Source organism: Microtus oregoni, unplaced genomic scaffold (genome assembly GCF_018167655.1).
Source record: "Microtus oregoni isolate MIOR12 unplaced genomic scaffold, Mior012 000016F_ref0000370, whole genome shotgun sequence".
NCBI classification, from domain to species: Eukaryota; Metazoa; Chordata; class Mammalia; order Rodentia; family Cricetidae; genus Microtus; species Microtus oregoni.
Window position 1 is genome coordinate 13,871,474 of NW_024543075.1, and position 20,627 is coordinate 13,892,100.

The window sequence follows — 20,627 nt, forward strand, 5'->3', positions numbered from 1 at the left end:
TGGCCCTACCTAGGCTATCTAAGAAAGCAACCTAAGCATGAACCTGATCAAGCAAGGAACCTTGATTTCTGCTTCAGGATCCATCCGGATATCCTGCCCTGACTTCCTTCAGTGATAGACCATAACCTGCAACTTGACATAATCCCCTCCCCCAAAACTGCTTCTGGTCAGAATGTTTTTATCACTGCAACAGAAAAGAAACTAAAATGCCACGCAGCACAAAGATCTCTCTCTTCTCCCTTCTGAAAGGGACACGCTCGGGAGGAAAAGCAAAACGACCAACCTGATGGTTTGTATGGTTTGGGATCTAGTCCTGGAGTGTGGTCTGGTGAACTGTCGGCACCTTGGGAGTAAAGAATATCAACGTGAAGGTCTACAGCAATGTTTACACTATGGTCACAAAAACTTGAAATAGGAGCTCTGCTACGTCCTTCCACCATGACAACCTGCCCCTTACTGCAAGTCCCAAAGCAGGGGAGCCCATCCACTTATGAAACTTTAAACCAAAATTAAGCCTTTCTCTCTTAGCTTTTTCTCCCAGTCACATCATCTCAGAAAGCATTCGACACACCAGCTGTCAGTTAGGCACTGCATATGCATAGCCATAAGCATGTATCATGAGACAGGGAAGTCAATCACATCATCTGACTTAATGGGGAGACTCATTTTTGATGATGGTGATGATGATGATGAAGATGATGGTGATGACAACTTTGATGGTGATAGTGAAGATGACAATGATAAGGCTGATATTTCTGTTTCTATTTGTTAGGATGAGAAATGATCCTTTGAAATTATATTTGAAGACAGCAATTTTCAAAGTATAGCCCCCAGAGCAGCACTGTCAACATCCTAGACTTGTCAGGTAGGCAAACTGTGGTTTGAATGAGAATGGCCCCCAATACGTTCATATATTTGAATGCTTAGTACCAGGGAATGAAACTTAGAAGGATTAGGATGTGTGACTTTGTTGGAGCAGGTGTGGCCTTGTTGGAAGAAGTGTGCCACTGGGGAGTGGGCTTTGAGCTTTCAAGATCCTGTGCCAGACCTAATCTCTGACTCTCCTCCCCTCTCTTCCCTTCCCCTCCCCTTTCCTTTCCTCCTCTCTCCTCCCCTCTTCTCTCCTCTCTTCTCTTCTCATCTGCTCTCCTCTTCTCGCTCTCTCTGTCTGCTGCCTCTGGATCAGGATATAAAACTCTCAGTTGTTGCTCTAGCACCATGCCTGTCTGCTTTCCATCATGAAGATCATGGACAAACCCTCCAAAACTGTAAGGAGGTCCCCAATCAAATGCTCTCTTTTATTATAAGAGTTATCTTGGTCATGGAGTCTCTTCGCAGCAATAGAACAGTAACCAAGACACAAATCATTACACAGTACCCTAGACCTACTGAGAAAAGCAGACAGTAGTGTTGTTGGTTGTTTTTAATACTCTTTAGCTCTTTGGGGGACCCAACACCCAGATCCCAGATAAATCACACGGAGTCTTATTTTTTCTTATAAATGCCCGGCTTGAGCTTGGCTAGCTAGTCTTAAATTAGCCCATCTACCTTTTGCCTCTGGGCTTTTGTCTTTATCCTATACAACTCTCTTTACTGCTTACTTCATGCCTTGCTGTGTAGTTGGGTGGCAGATCCCTGGAGTCCTCCTCCTCCTCTCACTCTTAGATTTCCTCTTCCCAGATTTCCCCTTCTATTTATTCTCTCTGCCTGCCAGCCCTGCCTATCCTTTTTCCTGCCTTGCTATTGGCTGCTCAGGCCTTGACTAGACCAATCAGGTGTTTTAGACAGGCAAAGTAACACAGTTTTGCAGGTAAACAAATGCAGCATAAAAGAATGCTGAACATCTTTGCATTATTAAACAAATGTTCCACAGTATAAACAAATGTAACACATCTTCAACTAGTATTCTGCAAGAGGGGAAGACCCAGCAATGTGTGTTATTATAGGTCCTTCACGTGCTTCAAAGTTTGAAGGCACTGCACTATGATGAAGGGGTAGAGTGGGGTTAAGATGGCCTCATGGTATTTGAGTGGTTGAGACACTCTGAAATCATATACACACACAACTTTTCAACTGTGGTTATCTCTTGACAGACGTTAAAGGTATTGTTTATGATCTAACAATTCTGGAAAACAAAAATAGTCATTACTCTCAAATAAGCACATGTGGAGTGCTGAGCTGACTCAGTGGGTAAGCACATGTGGAGTGATGAGCTGGCTCAGTGGGTAAAGGCGCTGGCTGCTGAGCCTGAGAAGCTATGCTCAATCCACGGGCTTCACTTTGTGAAGGGAAAGAACTGACTTTTAAAAACTTTCGTCTGTCCTCCACACAGATAGCATGGCATGTATACACACACACACACACACACACACACACACACAGAGAGAGAGAGAGAGAGAGAGAGAGAGAGAGAGAGAGAGAGAGAGAGAAATATAAATTCCAAATAAGCAGTTTGAAATCCCTGCTGTTCACATTCTCAGCAGAGTGTATTTTGGAGGCCAGAGCTATTGCTGACTGTGTGTATGGCTGTAGGTCCACCCCTGGAGCATGGGGTAACTTCACAGTTACCACATTGCTGAAGAAAACTGACTCTGCCCCCACATCCCCAACAGTTACCAGATACCAGCAGCTGCTCAGAAAGAGATGGAACTTCAGAAGCCCCTCCCACATCCGTGCTGGAATTGTGTCTGGATTGGTGTTGCGCAGGTCTTGTGTAAGCATTCAAAGCTGCTGAGCCCGTGTGTATAATAACAGTGCCATGTCAAGCCAACACTGTTTTGCTGTTATCTACTACCTCTAGCTCTTATGATCTTTTCATCCCCTCTTCTACAATGACCAGGGAACCTTGTGGGGAGGAGGCATGAGAGAGCTGTTCCATTTAGAGCTGGGCACTCCACAGTCTCTTATTCTATGCACACTGACAAGTTGGAGGTCTCTGTATTGTTATCTACTATAAAAGAAAACTTCTCCGGTGAGGATTGGAAGATACACTAGCATATGATATAAAGGTAAGAACTTGGGGGCCAGTTTATTACCATATAATAATATTAATACTGTAGTAGTAATAGTAGTTTTTCCCTAGAGCCTGTGACCTAGACGGTTACATGTGTGTTTATTTGTTTATTTATTTACTTACTTATTTTGTCTATTAATGGTACTAGGCATGGATGGCTTCCATCTTGTGGGTGGGCTTTAAGTCTAATAAGAAAGGGGTTGGTTAATCCCATGCCCTTTGGGTTACTACTGCACCAATGGGGCATATCTTGCCAGGCTAGTTGTCATTGTAGCGCACACACTTCACAGCTAGGGATGACTTTTGATTACTTTTCTCTCCCATTAGCATGCAGAGCGCATTTCAGAACTAGGAAAGCTAGCCGACGGGGATGGACGCTTCTCCTTGAGCTGGCTCATTTCTTGGTAAGGATGGAAACCAGTCAGATGAAACATAGGCATTGAACACATCGAGGTAATGGCACAGGGAGGTTGTGAGGGGATCTGTTTGTGGTGTGTGTGTGTGTGTGTGTGTGTGTGTTCTGAACTTTACAGCATTTCCCCAGAAGAGCAAGACCACAAAGGTTGCAGGTGCCAAAGTCCTCTGGGGCGGGGGTGGGGGGTGGGGGTGGGGGCTTTAGGTGTCAACTGATAGCCAGGTATGGAGGATGGCGAGTCCTCCCACTGTGGTGTTTTCTCCTCCACTTCAGCAACCTGCAGCTACCCTTCCGCTCCCCCTTGAGCTCCTGACGATCCCCAGCTGTGGATCATGGGATGCTCTCTTACCTTGGAGGCTGAGCTGTGCCCTTCGACTAAGGGGCAATGAATCGACCACAGGTGGAACTGGAATGATATGGAAACAGGCGTGAGAACTGAAGGTCCTCCTCTAAGACAAACACAGGATGCATCGCAGAAGGGTTCCACTAGGACCTGACAAGGACCACAGCTTGGTCTCACCTTAACCCATCGCCTGGACTCATAAACTGCTTGATTTTTAGTGAAACCCGAGCCAAGGTCAGAAGGCTGACAGAAAGCTACCCAGCAAGACCCTGCAGTCCTAAATACTTCTCTCCTCTTCATCCCGTATAGACTCCAATGACGATCCCTGGTGTTAATAAGGGCAGTCATTGAGAAACTGGACAGGTGTTAAGAAAGCCACAGTATCCATGAGAACACTGGTTGTCAACCAGAGAGGACATTATATAATCTGGTGACTCATCTGCTCCATAGTTCATCTAGCATGGCAGGACTGATGATGGAGGCAGTGCTCTTACCTGACAGGACACTTGGTGACTTCTCACCATCCAGCGATCCTAAAACACACACAAAACATTTGTCAGAAGCGACTTTTTTATCCATTTGCTCACTTGCAAAACATTAACAGCACTCTCTAAAGAAGGAATTATACAAATCAGGTTCCTCACATTATACAAAGTGATTTACTTCTGTGTCCGTCTGTCTAGCAGGATTTGGAGTCAAAACCTGGGGTGGGGGGCATCAAAAGGAGTCAAACGACTGTCTACTCCGCGTCCATTTGATTTGTTCAGTCCGTACTTCTTTGGTGTCTAACGCGTGGCAAGCATTGTGTAGGGACAAAAAGATAACGGGCAGCACAGATGAGGACCCCTCTTTGGGGTTAAAGTGTGGCACTGCAGGTGACTTTGAGCATCACACTTTCGCCTTTTGTCCCTTAGCAGTGCATCTGCCCCCTCCCTGGAGATCAGCCCATCCGTTCTGCAGGTCTAGAAGGCTGGACGTGGCACATGCCACACCCCAGTTTTATTGTTTTAATCCATGACTCATTGACCTACCTGATGGTGCGGGTGGGTGGGTCATGTCCTCTTTCCAGTTTGGGGAGTTGGGGAAGCGATTGGAGAAACAGGACAAGGAAACTGGCTTGGGGGTGTTTAATAGGGAGGAGAATGAGGAGGACCTTTTGTTGGTTCAAGTTTTCTGCAAAATAATTGATTACCTTTCCATTCAAATTTTCTAAAAGAAACCACACAGCCTTGATGATACCATGTTGGACAGGATGTATTGGATTTTCTGTGGTTCAGTGAAATATCCAGAATAGGCAAATAAATGCATAGAAGCAGAAAGCTGGAGAATGGCAGTGGTTCAGGGAGAAGGGCCAGGTGGCTGTGGCTAGTAGCAGGGAATTGTACGTCAACTGTTTATCTGCCTCAGAGCAGGGCCACGCTCCTAAACCAGGTCACACCAGAAGGCATTAGCCATGCACCAGGCTCTCTGCTAAAAGCCCTAAAGATTCCCCAGCTTAGTCCTTCTAACAGTGGCCAAAAGAAATGGTTGTCCCATTTTCAGAAGAAATAAGTAAAGTACAAAGAGGTGACAAATCATTATGAGGCCCATGGGGGTTGGAGGCAGTAGAGTTAGGTCCAAGTCCAGCATCCAGGAGTCAGCTGTGAGCAGAGTGATGTCGTCTGAATAGGCAGAGAGTTAGGTCCAAGTCCAGCATCCAGGAGTCAGTGCTGAGCAGAGTGATGTCGGCTGAACAGACACAGCTTCTCGCTTTCTGATTTACCCTTCATCAGTCACTCAGATGAGAGTGTCAAGAATTTTAATGATCTCTCTCTCTCTCTCTCTCTCTCTCTCTCTCTCTTTCTCTTTCTCCCTCTCATTTGGAAGTGAACCACAAATGTAAACTATAAACAGCTAAGGGGTCTGAATTCGTTACAGAATTTATTTATTTATTTATTTATTTATTTATTTATTTATTTGATACTTCTGCCCAGAAAGACAAATATGATCAGTGCCTAGCTTAGGCATCAGCAGAGAAGCTTCCTCCTGCAGCAGATGGGAACAAATACAGAGACCCACAGCCAGATGGTATGCAGAGAGTGACAGGCCTTAACCACTCAGCCCTAAGTGGTGAGTCTCTATCAAATCCCTCTCCTCAGGGCTCAGGGAACTCCAGAAGATGGGATGGAAAGATTGTAAGAGCCAGAAAGAATGGAGGACACCAGGAAAACAGGACTCTAAAGCAACATGAGCAAAGCTCATATAAACTCACAGAGACAGAGGCAGCATGGATAGGGCCTGCACAGGTCTACACCAGGTCCTCTGTGTGTATATTACGGTTTCCAGTTTAGTGGGTTTTTTGTTTTGGTTTGTTTTTTTGTTTTGTTTTTTTGTTTTTTTTTGTTTTTGGTTTGTTTGGATTTTGGTTTTTTGAGATTTTTCTTTGTTGTTGTTGTTTGTTTGTTTGTTCTCTTTTTTCTCTTTTTGGTTTTTCGAGACAGGGTTTCTCTGTAGCTTTGGAGCCTGTCCTGGAACTAGCTCTTGTAGATCAGGCTGGCCTCGAACTCACAGAGATCCACCTGCCTCTGCCTCCCAAGTGCTGGGACTAAAGGTGTGCACCACCACTGCCTGGCTCAGTTTAGTGTTTTGATGGGATTCCTGGATGTGTGAAAGAGTGGGTCTCGGGTTTTGTACCTTCTTTTGGGCTCTTTTCCTTCTTTTTGTCTTGTCTGACTGCTGTGTGATGTTTTTGTTTTATCTTACTCTATTTTATTTTGCTATATTATTTTTAAAAAGCATTTTAATATGGCTTCTCTCTTTTGTTTGGAAGTGGGCACACAAACATAAACTGACAGCCAAGGGGCCTGCATCCATTATAGAAATTTCTTATTTATGTATTTGATATTTTTGCTGTGGAGTGCTGGTGTGTGATTGTCGTGCATGCTAGGCAAGTGCGCTCCCTACTGATCTACATCACCAGACTCTACAGGACATTTTTGTCTGTTTGTTATAGAAATATTATATTTAATAACCTTGTAAGGAAATTTTACAGATAAGAAAACCCGATCCTCTCAGTGGTTAAATCACAGGGTTAGAAAACTGTGAAGGGTCAGATAGTAAACAGCTCTGCTCCTACAGGGCAAAAGCTGCCATAGATGATATGTAACTTACTGTTCCAATAAAACTTTATTCATAACTAGCAGGCGATGGGTTATAGTTTGCTAATGTCTAGTTGTAAAGATGATTGACACAAGGCTCAGACCTGAGTTTCTTGCCTTGCCCAGGATCTTTGAGCCCTCGGTCCAGGATGTGCTGATGGCTCCCTCTTGCACACCCTTCCCCCTGGGCACCATCCTTGCCCAGCTTCACGTCCTCTCTTGGGTTCCTCATGGAGAGCTCAGGCTTACTGGGTCCAAGAACTTTGATTCCTTTCTCCTCTTGAGCAAGACAGGGCTGGGTGCCTGCTGCTCAGAGATTGGGGATCTGCCTAGCCTGAGCACCTCCTGATACAAACAGAAAGAAAGTAGTGGAGAGAGTTCTGTGGAGAAGAACCCATAGAGATCCTGGTCTCCGCACAGATGGGGTCGGTTTGGGCCTTAGGGAGATGACAAGGACCTGGGTGGGGGGCTTGCGGCTCACTCCTGCAGTTGTGAGGCACATCAAGAAGTTCTGCCACTTGTGAGGCAGGCAGGGAGCCCACAGCTACCCTGAATTAGGCTTGGCTCTCCCAGGCTCCAAGGCCATGAGAAATAGCTTCAGTATTTTTACCGCTCATCTTGTGGTGTTTTGTTTTAGCATCAGACAGACTAAGACAGACATCCTGGAGTGAACGTCCACACCCACCATCGTGTGCCAGTGCTGTCCACCTTGCAGCTTCTTGTCACCAGGACTCACAGAGAACTAAGGGTTTTGAGGCATCTCCAAGGCAGGAAAGATTCCTCATTCACTATTCAGGGTATCTGGGTGCCCTTCCTCCCTGCGTCTGGAGCTCCCAGGTGGTTTTGGAGGACCATGCCCAATCTTGACCACTATATGCCTTTTAACCCCACAGATCAGACAGACTCTTTTTGAGGTATCTGCCCCGTGTGTTTTTTTGCGATTGAATTACTGTGGGAACCTGGCAGGACAGAAACCTCAGTTAACAGAATGGCATGCCAATGTGGGGCTGACCAAATCCACTTAAAAGCCTGAGAGATCTTGGGAAGTTATTCTAGATAGAATAGAGTTAAGCATGGCTTCTTGATAGCTTTATTTTAATGTGGGCTCTGCTTGCTAGAAGTAAGCACTGTCATTTAAGAGAGGTTTCCTGACTCAGCTTTAGCTGAAAAACCTTGCAGCTATTTTAAGAAATCCTGCCAACAAACTCTTAAATGGTATTGATGAAAAGTTAACTGTATACTTTTTGGTGGTGGCAGGGAATTTGAAACATCATAGAATTGTGGCAATAAACATAGCTCCATCCAGTACCTCTGCCGTGAGGCTAGACTCTCAGAAAAAAGCTAAGGAATGGGCTGCATCCAGCCGTCAAAGCCATGGCTTTAATCCTAGCCATATCTCTTAGCAAATTAAAGACTCAAGTGGTCAAAAAAAGAGATAGATACAGTAAATATAGAGTCAAAGACAAAGAAAACCTCTAAACAGTTTACTGGGTGCTTAAAAATATATGTAGGTTTTGGAGGGGAAAAAAAGATAAGGTCCATAAAAGAAAAAAAGAGAGTAGTTGGGTGTGGTGGCACAATCCTTTAATTCCAACACTTGGGAGGCAGAGGCAGGAGGAACTCTGTGAGTTCAAGGACAACCTGGTCTACAGCGTGAATTTCAAGACAGCCAAAGATACACAGAGAAACCCTGACTCAAAAAGCCAAAAATTAAAAATAAAAATAAAAGAAATAGAGTTTAAAATAAAGCCACATAAAGATGAAAAATACACAGAGAGTCTGGATACTGTATGTTATTGTGTTGTCTTCAAATTGTTTGATGACTGAGGAAGGAACAAAAGCTGCTAAAAGACATTTGATTATAAATGCTGCTGGATTAATCCAATATATGTATTTTGAAAATGCTTTGACTTTAAATTTTAAGTCAAAAGATATGTTACTTTGGAGAAGAGGTTTTTCTTTTGTTTCCACAGGAAATGAAGGACTGTGGATTCATTTTGAGTTAAGAAAAATCAGGTTTGACCAAGGTTGACTCCCTGAGAAATCTCCAATAGGAGGAATGACCCAGATGTCTGAGTTCTACATCCAGAATAGTTCAAAGACTGCTGCCTGAGATGATCAAGCCTCAGAGGATACTCCAGTTAGGACTTTATCATAATTCTAAATTTTCTTTAGGTCCCCATAAGATTATCAGCACCCCCAATTAGCAGGAAGTATCCTGGAAAACTATGCTCACATTCCCAAAAAATGGATTATGGATGTTTTTCTTTGTTTAGAGTGTTGGTTACAATTTGTATGGATAATGGTCTGGACAAAAAGCTAAACAAAGGATATTAGATTCAGAGTTCTTGTTTTGAAAAAAAGGGGGGGGGTGCTGTGGGACAATGGTTTTACCCTGTAAAGATTTGTTTCTTGTACTTGTTTAATAAAATGCTGATTGGTCAGTAACCAGGCTGAAAGCATAGGTGGGGCTACCAGACAGGAAGTAAAGGTGGGACAATGAGAACAGGAGAATTCTGGGAAGAGGAAAAGGTCAATCAGCAGTTGTCACCCAGACACAGAGGAAGCCAGACACAGAGCAAACAAGATGTGACTGCCTCGCCAAAAAAGGTACCAAGCCACATGGCTAAGACAGATAAAGAATTATGGGCTAATATAAGCTATAAGAGTTAATAAGAAGCTTAAGCTAATAAGCCAATTAGTTTATAATTAATGTAGACCTCTGTGTGTTTTATTGGGACTGAATGACTGTGGGAACTGGGCAGGACAGAAACCTCAATCAACTCTCGGTAACCACACAAACCCTGTAGAAGAAAGGGCCTGCCTTTTAGCAGCTCTGACACACTATGAATTACACAACTCACATTTGAAGTATTAAAATGGCAGTTTCTATAGACGATGAGATAGCATCACCTGTCACAATGATAAATAAAGTTAGACTGTAATGGTGACTCCTGCTCACTACAACCGGAAAGAGGTGAGCCTGTGACTCACCGGCTTAGGGGAAATTAAAGTTTCTTATTTCAGATTCTTCCTTGACATTAGCCAGGTGTTCTATTTTATTTTCTAAGTTCAAAGAGTGTGAAGTGACCCTTTGGTCATTTCTCTTTCTCTAGCACAGGCATATCCTTTCATCTTAGACTTTTTCTTTGTGAAATGTAAAGCTTTGAGTTCCAGTGTTCTTTGACAGTAATTGCAGACAGACAAACATAAAGCTGGCCAGTGTTGAGTACAGACAACCCTAGTCCCCTTCCCCTCAAATCACATGATCTCCGGTGAAGCTGGTGGTCTCATATAATAACCTTTGCCACAACTTAAAGACAGTAAATTCAGTGACAGTGATGGGGTCCTACCTGATGCAGTGGAACTTGAGGCCAGTTTAGAAGATGGTTGAGTTGAGATGGCAGCAGGCAGAACTGGAGTAAAAAAATATTTAACAATAATTGTTCATGGTGATTCAAGGACGGTTTGGTATTCAGGGCTCCCTGCGACTTCACATGGTACAGCTTGCCACAATTCTAAAGGCCCACTGCATAAGTGATAAAAACACTAACCTACCTCTTAGCCATTAATCCTCCAACCCCTAGATCAATCAATGTTCCTTATCCTGTCCCTGCTAGGCTTTAAGCCCAAATACAGGTATTCAATGTTCTTCTGTGATAATTATATTCTCTCTAAGAATTGGTCTGATGGTACAGAACTTCAAGATCTCTTATTTGCTTCTTACGGTGATTTTACTCAGTGTTCCATTACTGTAGATTTGTTAATAGGTTTTATTCTACCTGTAGGCATCACACTGCCTGTAGGTGCTGTACTATAGTTGTCACTCTGTTTTTAGGTGTCATGTTATCTCTAGGTTTGTACTAGTGTGTAGGTATTGCAGTGTGGAGCTCACTAAACTATCTGTTGTCACCCTATTGATTGTCAACTTAACAGAATCTAGAATCGCCTGGAAAATGGACCTATGAATATGCCTATGAGATGTTGTCATAACTGCATGAATTGAGATGGGAAGACCTGCCCACTCTGGGTAGCACCATTCCCTAGGCTGGGATGCTTCACTGTGTAAGTAAAGAGAGGGAGCTGAGCAGCAACATGTACTCATCACTCTCTGCTTCCTGATTATTGCTGTGACCTAACCAGCTGCTCCTGCCACCTTGATTTCCACGCCATGATGAACTGCACTGTGAACTGAGAGCCAAGTAACCCTTTCTCCTTTAAATTGCTTTTGTCACAGCAACAGAAAGAAACTAAGAATCTTTTCCACCATGATGACTATACCTCTAAACTGTGATCCAAAAGAAACCCTCCTCCTTTAAGTTGCTTCTGTCAGGTGTTCTGTCACAAGGATAACACTAACCCAGAAATGGATCTTCCTTTTCAAGACCTTCCAGAATAAACAGAGCCTAAATGATGCTTTTCTTTTAGCTAAGGGAGACCGAGTTTAGATTTAGAAACTCTAAAACTATAAGACAAAAGAACCCATGCATTATTTCAGTCACTAAATGACGACAGTTTGCTGATGTCGTTGCAAACGTGCACAACAGGCTAACATCATGAGTGAGCAAATGAGTTTCCCTCTGAAGAAAATTTAAAACATGACATTTGCCAAAATTGAGGGAGCATGAGAACTCCCAGAGCAACTGGTCAAACTGCGCTGAACAACTAATTATGAAACTTATATAATCAAAACATTTTCTACTATTTTCCAAAAAATACAAGTACCATAAGCTATCTTTTAGGCAGCTAGTGAATCTATTGTAGCGACATTCTGGAGATCATTTGCACACAAATTCAATATCCAGGCCAGGTCAGGACAAATCTCTTGAGGGTACAACTGAAAACCTACTTGTTCACCTTCTTCTCTCCTGGATTGGATGGGTAACTAACTATACATGCCCAGGGGAAGCAGCAGTAACAATTATGATAATAATAATAAATCACTCACCTAATAATATGTTTCCTGGATTTTCACCACCTAGTAATACAAATAAATCAAGATATTTCTTATTCAATTCAATTAGTGATTTTTTTTTACTTGGCATATTTATTAGTCTAATGTGATAGGTCTGAAATACAAAATGGGAAATCAATTCCTGGTGAAATAATACAGGCTCTGGGGATAAACAGGATCTGAGAAATACTTGCTGAGTTGTTTGCTTTGAAGATTTTCTAGGTTAAAGCCTTTACAGGTGGCTCTTTGGAAGAAGTGAGGGTAAGCCAGTCACCACAGGAACTAGGGCCACTTGTCAGTCCTGGAAAGTTGTCCACTGCTGGGCACAAAGTAAGAGGATGATAGCACATCCCAAACTGAGATGCAGTCTCAGCTCATGCTTCCCTCGGAGCTGAGTGGACCCTCAGTGTACAATGCCATTAATCTTTTCTATACATGATTAACCATTAAATTATATCACATATTATAACATAATACACTATGATAATTTAAGTGTCATGCATCATAAAAAACTGTAAATGTCAGATTATTATATACTAATGTTGACTTATGATGCAGCTACATTATAAGTCTGCAAAAGACCATAAGCCAAAATATCTTGGGCTAAAATATCCTAAATGAAAAGCCTTATGTGTTGGTGTATGCTTGTCATTCAGCTCTGGAGAGCGGAAATAAGCAGGCCTCTGAGGTTTGCTAGCCAGCTAGCCTAGCCTACTAGGGGAACTCCAAACCAACAACAGACTCCGACAAAGGACACCTAAGGTTCTCTACACGCATGTGCATATGTGTTCAAACACACATGTCCACACACACATATGAGAACATGCACATACCTCAACAAAATATGGAAAACAAATTTCATACAACTAATCTACCAAACGTCCAACTTTAACAACACAGCACCCTGTAGATACTGGCTGTTTTCTATGCTGATTGGCTGATGTGTTTTATTGTGGCTGCCCAGTATAAGGAAAAATGGTTTTATTGCATGCCACTGACCTGAGAAAAGATAAAGTTCAAAATACAAAGCATCAAAGTATGGTTTCTGTTTAAGGCATATTGCTTTCTTACAATCATGAAGTTTAGAAGTCATGCCAAGGCAACATAAATACACACACACAGTACTACAGATTTCAAATGATTGATAGTAAAACATGTATCTGTGATATATATGTATATATATATATATATGCATGGTATATAGAAATTAGAAATACAAGAGTAATGACCACATGGGTGGTAGGGAAATAAATGGAAAATCTACCAAACAACTAACTGGCCCTTAGCTAATTACTAGTTATTAGGAATTGATTATTTTTAAACCCTGAGCCTCCTGGGATTGAAAGCGTGATGGAACACTCTGTGCTTGGTAAGTGGTGTTGGCTGAGAGGAAGTTATTGTCTTTGTTCATTGATTATTGACTCTCATCAGAACGCTACACCTATGCCTATCTTTCATCCCAGAGGTTTCTATTTGAGGCTGTTACAGACCAGAGCTGCTCTTGGCCCTCAGATGAAGTAAGGCAGCTTTCTCTCACTAACCCCTCTCCCTGAGGAGAGAGGAGAAGCAGGATAGAGGATGGGCAGGGGATTAAAGCAAAACTAGAAAGACTATCTCAGATGGGAGGAGACCAGACGGGTCATACAGAAACTAGAAAGACTATCTCAGATGGGAGGAGACCAGACGGGTCATACAGAAAGTGACTGAGAGGGAGCCTCTTCACAGTGTGCATTCAAAGGACTTCTCTCTGTGGAAGTGGGGTTTTGTCTGAGGCCTGGCGATAGGAAGAGTTGGGAACTGTAGGAAGAGCTGGGACAGGTCCTAATTGGAGACAACCTAGTCTAATTCGAGGGCTATACAAAGGGTCAGAGGCAGACTGATGCTAGATGGGGAGTTTCCTCAGTAGTCAGAGACATGGGAGCCTTTGAGTGGTGCCTGCCTTAATCTAATCCCAGCACCTGCAGGATCATTGGTTTAGCTTTCACTGTACGCTACAGGCCAGCCTGACTGTATATATAGTTCACATAGTTAGAAAGACGCACCCATGCACATGCACGCGCACACACATGAACACATGTACACACACATGCACGCACACACGCTCACACACACACACACACACACACACATGGGGGGGAGTGGAAGGAAGGGGAGACAGAGAACACCAATGAAGCAACCTTTGTGGGTTTTGTGCACAGAGACAATTATGTTGGGAGAGTAACAGAGGTAAGTGGCAGCTTATGACACTGCTGCCATCACCAGGAAGAAAGATGACAAGACTCTGCGAGATGGCATTTTGGGGGCTGGGAGATGCTAAAGAGTTTAGCATATATTTTGAAAGTAGAAACAGAATTTCCTGGTGTATTGGTTGTGTAGAGTGAAGAAGGAGAAACAAGGAGGGTCTTCAGTTTTTTCTACTTAGAGACACTAACTGAGCAGGAAGGAAGAGGCTACCTGTGGCATCAGCTGTCCACCAAAGCCAAACTAGACCTCATCTACCCAACCAGCTAGCACAATTCCCCTGGCTAACTGGTGACCCAGTTCGTGGCAATGTGATTAATTTTCTGATTCTGTTTCATCATCAATAAAATAGAAATTTAACAAGTACCTAATTCATGGGGATTTTGTGAAAATTAAATAAGTCATGCATAGAAAGTGTTTAGAATTAAATCATTTAGTACTGAAGTCAGGAACCTATGCCTCCATCCTACCTCACAGCTAGCAACCCACCCCCACCCTGTCCCGTGTGTGTGTGTGTGTGTGTGTGTGTGTGCGCGCGCGCGCACGAGTGTGCACGCACATGCACCTGAGCCAGAAGCTGATAGTGATATCAGTGTCTTCATCCATCATGCATCCCTCTCCATCTTTTTGGTTTTGTTGAGTCAGGGTCTCCCACTGAACTGGAAGCTCATCAGTTCAGCTAGACTGACTGACTGGCCAATGAGCTAGAGATTTGCCTATATCGGACCTCTTGGCACTGGGGTTCCAGGTACCCACCACCAAGGCCAGCTTTTGTTTTTATGTGAGTGCTAGGACTCCACGCTTGTGCAGGAGAAGTTTACACCAACTGAACTGTCACCCAGCTCCAGAACCTGATTTTGCAAGAGAAATTTTATGTGGAAATAGACAGGTCATGGCTTCTTGACTGCCTGTGTTTAGTTTCATGATGGCTCCAGCTCTTTCCTCAATACCATGACGCCATTTGGCCTGTGAAACTTAATGTTCCCAAAAGAGTTCTGGCCTCTGAACCAAAGACTCAAATAAGCCTGAGGGTGAAGCTCCCACCCAGAACTGTCACACACTTCGGTGGCGATGGTACTCGTCACCATTCCAAGTCTGTGACCTTCAGCTGAGACTCGCTGTGAGGTAGGTGTTTTGTCTCCTCTCTCAGAAGGTCATACACAGCCTGTTGTGACCACTGGCACTAATGAGGTGGCAGAAATGGAGCCTAAACCTTCTGCTGCCAAACGCCTGAGCGAGGGCTACCTGAGCAGAGAGTATACAACACGTCCTCTCCAGATCTGGCTCAGCAAGGGTTAAGAAGTCAGCATCAAATGAGGATGATGAAGAGTTTCAACATGAAAATACCTCCTGATGGCCGGGCGGTGGTGGCGCACGCCTTTAATCCCAGCACTCGGGAGGCAGAGGCAGGCGGATCTCTGTGAGTTCGAGACCAGCCTGGTCTACAAGAGCTAGTTCCAGGACAGGCTCCAAAACCACAGAGAAACCCTGTCTCAAAAAACCAAAAAAAAAAAAAAAAAAAAGAAAGAAAATACCTCCTACCTTGGGGCCCCACCAGTGGCTCCTGGCCATTCCCTGCAGGGAGAGGGGTTGAGAATTAAGCGGCTGTTGGAACTGAAAAGAGCTAATGACAGGTCAGATCTCTTCCCCAGCTATTTGCCTCACATAGTTCAGAAGAACAGTCATTAAATGATCCTACGAACCATTCAAGAAATCACCCCACCTTCTTAATGAGGGAGGAATGAATTTTGCTTTAACCGCAGGCCCTTGGGAAGATGAAAAACAGTAATATTACAGAATAAATCAGACTTGAATAACTGGCACAAAAATGAAGCTAATTATTTAGAAGGAATAAAGCGAGCCAAGAGCCATGAACATTTTCTACTTAACATCAGGAATATTTTAAAGTTTATTTTTAAATTTTGTTTATTTTTAAAATATCCCTTTATTTTTATTTTGCATGTATGAGTTATTCGACTGTGTATATGCATGTGCATGGCACGAATGCCTGGTGCCCACAAGAGGTCAGAAGAGGGTGCAGGACCCTCTGAAATTAGATGGATGTATGCTGTCGTGTGGGTGCTGGGAACAGAGCCCAAATCCTCTGCAAAGACAGCAAGTGCTCTTAGCAACTGAGCTATCTTTCCAGTTTTTCTATTTTTTAATTTTGTGTATGTGTATTAGTATATGCATGTGGGTACAGTGCCCATGGAGGCCAGAAGAGGCTGTTAGAACCCCTGGGTCTGAAGTTAGATACCTTTGTGAGCCTCCCAACATGGGTGCCTGGAAGTGAACTTGGATTTCTGTAAGGGCAGTACATGTTCTTAACTGCTAAGTCACCTCTCCAGCCCTGGGTAATATCTCAGTGGCTCAGGAATGCAGACATTGTGGCCACTGGAATACACCAACGGATGGCGACTCCCACTTAATCCTGTAACATTAAACCAGAGTCCCCTCCCATTTGGTACACAGATGGCATTGATAATGTGCTGAAAATTAGTCCTGTGATTGGTGGAAATCTAGAGTTATGTTGCATCCCTAGACCAGTGGTTCTAAGCTAGGGAATTTGCTTTGCAAAGCGACACAGTAGAAGATGTCGTGGCTGTCACAACCACATTGAGGTTACCACAGTTGTGGGCGAGTAGAGACCAGGAATGCTATAAAACAGCCCCAAAGCCCAGGGCAGCCCACCCACCACCAAGACTGACCCAAATGTCCACAATGCTGGGAGGAGAAGCCCAGCCCCCCACACTGACCTCGATACTCTCTACTTCCTCAAAGATTTGTAAATACAGATCCTTTCCCATGAACTCGAAATCAGCAGGACAAACTAAAGCTATTCTGGGTCACAACTATATTTGTGTGCGTGTGTGCGTGTGTGTACAGGGGCACATGTGTTGGGGGCAGAGCTCAGCTCCCATCCACCTTGTTTCCTAGGCCGGGGTCTGGCCAGTGAGCACATGCCACTGCTCCTGGCTTTCTTACATGGGATCTTGGGATCAAGTTCAGGTCCACACGCTTACAGGGCAATCTCTTTACTAGCTGAGCTATCTCACCAGCTCTATTTTTTTTTTTTTGAAACAAGATTCCTCCCCCTCCCCTGCTCCCGTGTGAACCAATCTAGCCTGGAATGAACTACATCACATGGGCTGGCCTTGAACTTTAGCTATCCTCCTCCCTCCCACAGTCGCCACAGTGCTGTGTACCGCTGGACTTGGTTTGCCTTGCGAGTATTAATGGGAAAATTTTATCTTCATTCTTCACAGTACCCTTGAATGAGTCTCCTCACTGGTGAGTCAGGTTATCCCTTTATGGATGTCTTGGAATCCTTACAATGAAACTGCTCATGTCTGTCACTATGTTTTCTGTGTAAGATCCACTTCATCATCTAGTGTCTGAAAATCCTGAGCTCAAGGCCTGAGCACTTACTCTAACTGTGTCTCTTTATGTCTGGCCTGTCCACGCAGCAGGGCCAATCTGTGGCTGCAGATGTGGATATAAAGGTTCCTTGGGTTGGAGAGATGGCCCAGCTGTTAAAGGCTAGACTCCCAGCCCAAAGGATGGGATCTTGATAAGATGTGCGCTGTTGGAGGGAGAGGTGGCTCTTACCTTCACAGATGACACTGGCATCTTCTCCAGGACCACAGTTATGCAGGTGCCAGCCAGCATGAGGGCACTGCCCCAAAAAACTCTCTGTACCAGTACAGCCCATCTCATCCAGCAGAAACTCGCCTGGGCCATCACCAAACCGTGCCTTGACGGGGGCTTCGAGGGCACGCCCACAGTTCAGTTGTCGGCACACCACGTGGGCTTCACGCAGGTCCCATTGGTCATCACAAACCCTGCCCCACTGGCCATGGTAGAAAACTTCTACTCGCCCAGAGCATCTTCCTGACCCATTGGCGAGCTGCAACTGTGGCCAGTCTTAAAGACACGAAAGCATCGCTGGGAGGAAGCTACTCCACTTGAATCAGTTTGCCTAATCACACAGCACGCCCTCACTACACAATAACACATTTGAGCAGATGGCACAGGGGATCCTATCACTACAGGATGGGCCTGATCCTTCTTAGCACAAAGGTCATAATCTAGCAACTGAGGTGAATTCTGCCCCATTCCCACTGAGTTGGGACCCAGGAAGAGCTGTGAGAAGTATCTAGCAGATTTAATCTTAAGGTGTATCCCAGTGGCAATAACACCCACTTTTCTAAAGTGAGCCATTTTAATCTAGAATTAAATGGAGATCTGCAAGAATGCCAAGTGCCAGGAAGCAAAGGTGGTGGTGTTCATAATGATTTGAGAGTGGGTAATGGATAGCTGGGGTGGAGATGTCTTTTCTAAGTAACAATGGACTCAAGGCTTGGAGAGGAGTAGGAAGGAGTTGTACTAAGAACACCTATGAAGCAGGTAGAGCGTTCTCCAGCATGGTAAGAAAAGCAAAACAGTCTAAACAAAGTCCATAGAGTATTATTAATGGGGTGAATGCACAGGGATTCTTTGGTGACATCATTCTATTCAGTAAGATTTGTATGGCTAAAGATTTACCCACTAGTTAGAAAACCTTGCCTGATCACATCCCACAAATGGCCAGGAAACCGTGACTCACCACCAGGAAACGGTGTTAAGAGTTCAGCATCTAAGAGCAAAGATAAATAAACAGGAGTCACTTCCATGCAAAAGAGCCCACCTAAGTACACTGTGTGTGGCATCGCACAATGTAGACATTAGCTGGCACCAGGATGGCATGAGGGAAGGGTGTGTGTGTGCAGTAGGATCTGATCGGTGAAAACTGATGCTGAGTTCAGGAAGCTCAGAGTCGGTCATTTACAAATTGGGCTATGTGCACAAAGGCATTGGCTTCCAGAAGGCAGCAGGGTCCAAAGCATAGAAAAGAGTAGTCCTGTGGTCATTACAAAGGAGTACATCAAGAGACTTGCTTGTTGGATAAGCAAGGCTTTCCTCTTTCCGCCGTTAGCATGTGGCGGAGGAATTGAAGGCACACGTTATCCTTGGGACTTTCCTCTCTGTCTTGTGTCTGAAGTTAGGACTCTCCTTAGTCAGTCTGAGTTCAGTTGCACCTTAGAGTTAAAATTTGCCAACCCAGATTCATTGTCTCCTCCAGACTTCTCTGAAATACGTTTGAGCAACCAGAACAGTGCAGTTTGGGGATGAAATACTACCTGTGTGGTTAAAGCCAAGAAACCTCTTCATTTTCTTTGCTTTTGGTGGGTCCTTATGTTTGTCTTCTGCCCTTCCCTGCCCCCGATGTGGGTTATGGTAGCAAATGCAATCAGATGCCTGGGGGAGCGTGTGGGTGCTCTATTAAAGACATGCTAAGGTCTTTGCTCTTACCAAAATCTCTTGAAGTTTCACTTTCTGTAAGAATGTTTTCAGATTCTGCGAGGAAGAAAAGAAGGTAGAACACAAGGTGAGTCTATGGGAAGGGATAAACACTGCAGTGTTCTGCCTTGCTGAATGGCTTGCTGCTGCCCTGGTACCCTGTCCCCAGAGGAAAGCTCAGCTTAGAATTAGTTACATGGGGCTAGTTCAGAAAAGCCAATGCTACCTAGAAAAGAGAGTTCATTTACCTTTGTTTGGTGTTTGTGGGGATGTCAGTGTGAACTGTGTGCAGGGTTTGCCCAGGTGTTTCAGAGAGGGTTGGTTTGCCTAGCTTCTCAGCTTGGGGTTGGAGCTGGGTGGCCACACATTAAATAGGCACATTTTCTTAAGGGATTTATGCTACTGGGTACTGAATATTTCAAAGGCTGTTTCATGTTAAAATAAATGCAACTTTGGTATCCTTTAGACTTTGAAAGTGAATGGGATTCCAGAGTCTCTGCTGAAGGCAGGCAACCCTGGGGTCTTGATGTTTGACAAGGCAACTGATTCTCTAGTCAGAATTTGTTCTCTTGCTGACAAGTCAACTACTCCCCCTCCAGCCCCCATTAGCGGCATGGGTGGGGTTTCTCCCTGTACATGGGGATCTTGTCAAGGGTGTGTGCATGTTATGGTGGTTAAGCAGATGCTATGGATGAGACTATTAGCAGAACAACACTGACCACTGTGGATGCTCATACGTTTTGCTAAGGTTCACGGCACCTTTGCATATTTGGTGGACATTGTATATGGCTACCTCAGGTCCAGATGCATGCTATTGGTCAAGAAGGCATTCCTTTTGACCTTGACTTAATTTTGCTCCTTAATTTTGGTTTCTTTGTTTTCTAAACAAGAACAATAAAGCAAACCCACCTGAGTGATAAGGATGGGGTGGAAGACGGGTGCAAAGTGCTTACAGAACTGCAAAGCACCCCATGAGCAGAGAGGATTTATGCTTTGAGGCAGCCTCTTCAGCAAAACCAGTCAGACATTTGTTTCTAGGAATCATGCGGCAAGCTATGATTCAAATTCTAATTCAACAGACCCACCAAAATAGCACATTTACAAATCAACTTCAATCAGTAGAAAAGAAAGCAAATGGGGCTGGAGAGATGGCTCAGAGGTTAAGGCTGCTCTTCCAGAGGTAC

General features: G+C 44.2%; 1 protein-coding gene across 1 annotated transcript in view; it reads right to left on the reverse strand.

Moving 5' to 3' along the window:
- The window catches only part of LOC121457655 (deleted in malignant brain tumors 1 protein-like), a 120,301-nt gene that overhangs the window by 86,880 nt on the left and 12,794 nt on the right, over positions 1–20,627 (reverse strand). Inside the window, 8 exon segments of the mRNA XM_041666567.1 lie at positions 284–343; positions 3,778–3,834; positions 4,266–4,304; positions 10,262–10,324; positions 11,857–11,886; positions 15,646–15,678; positions 18,710–18,739; positions 19,456–19,500. Coding sequence (XP_041522501.1) covers positions 284–343; positions 3,778–3,834; positions 4,266–4,304; positions 10,262–10,324; positions 11,857–11,886; positions 15,646–15,678; positions 18,710–18,739; positions 19,456–19,500 — 357 coding nt within the window.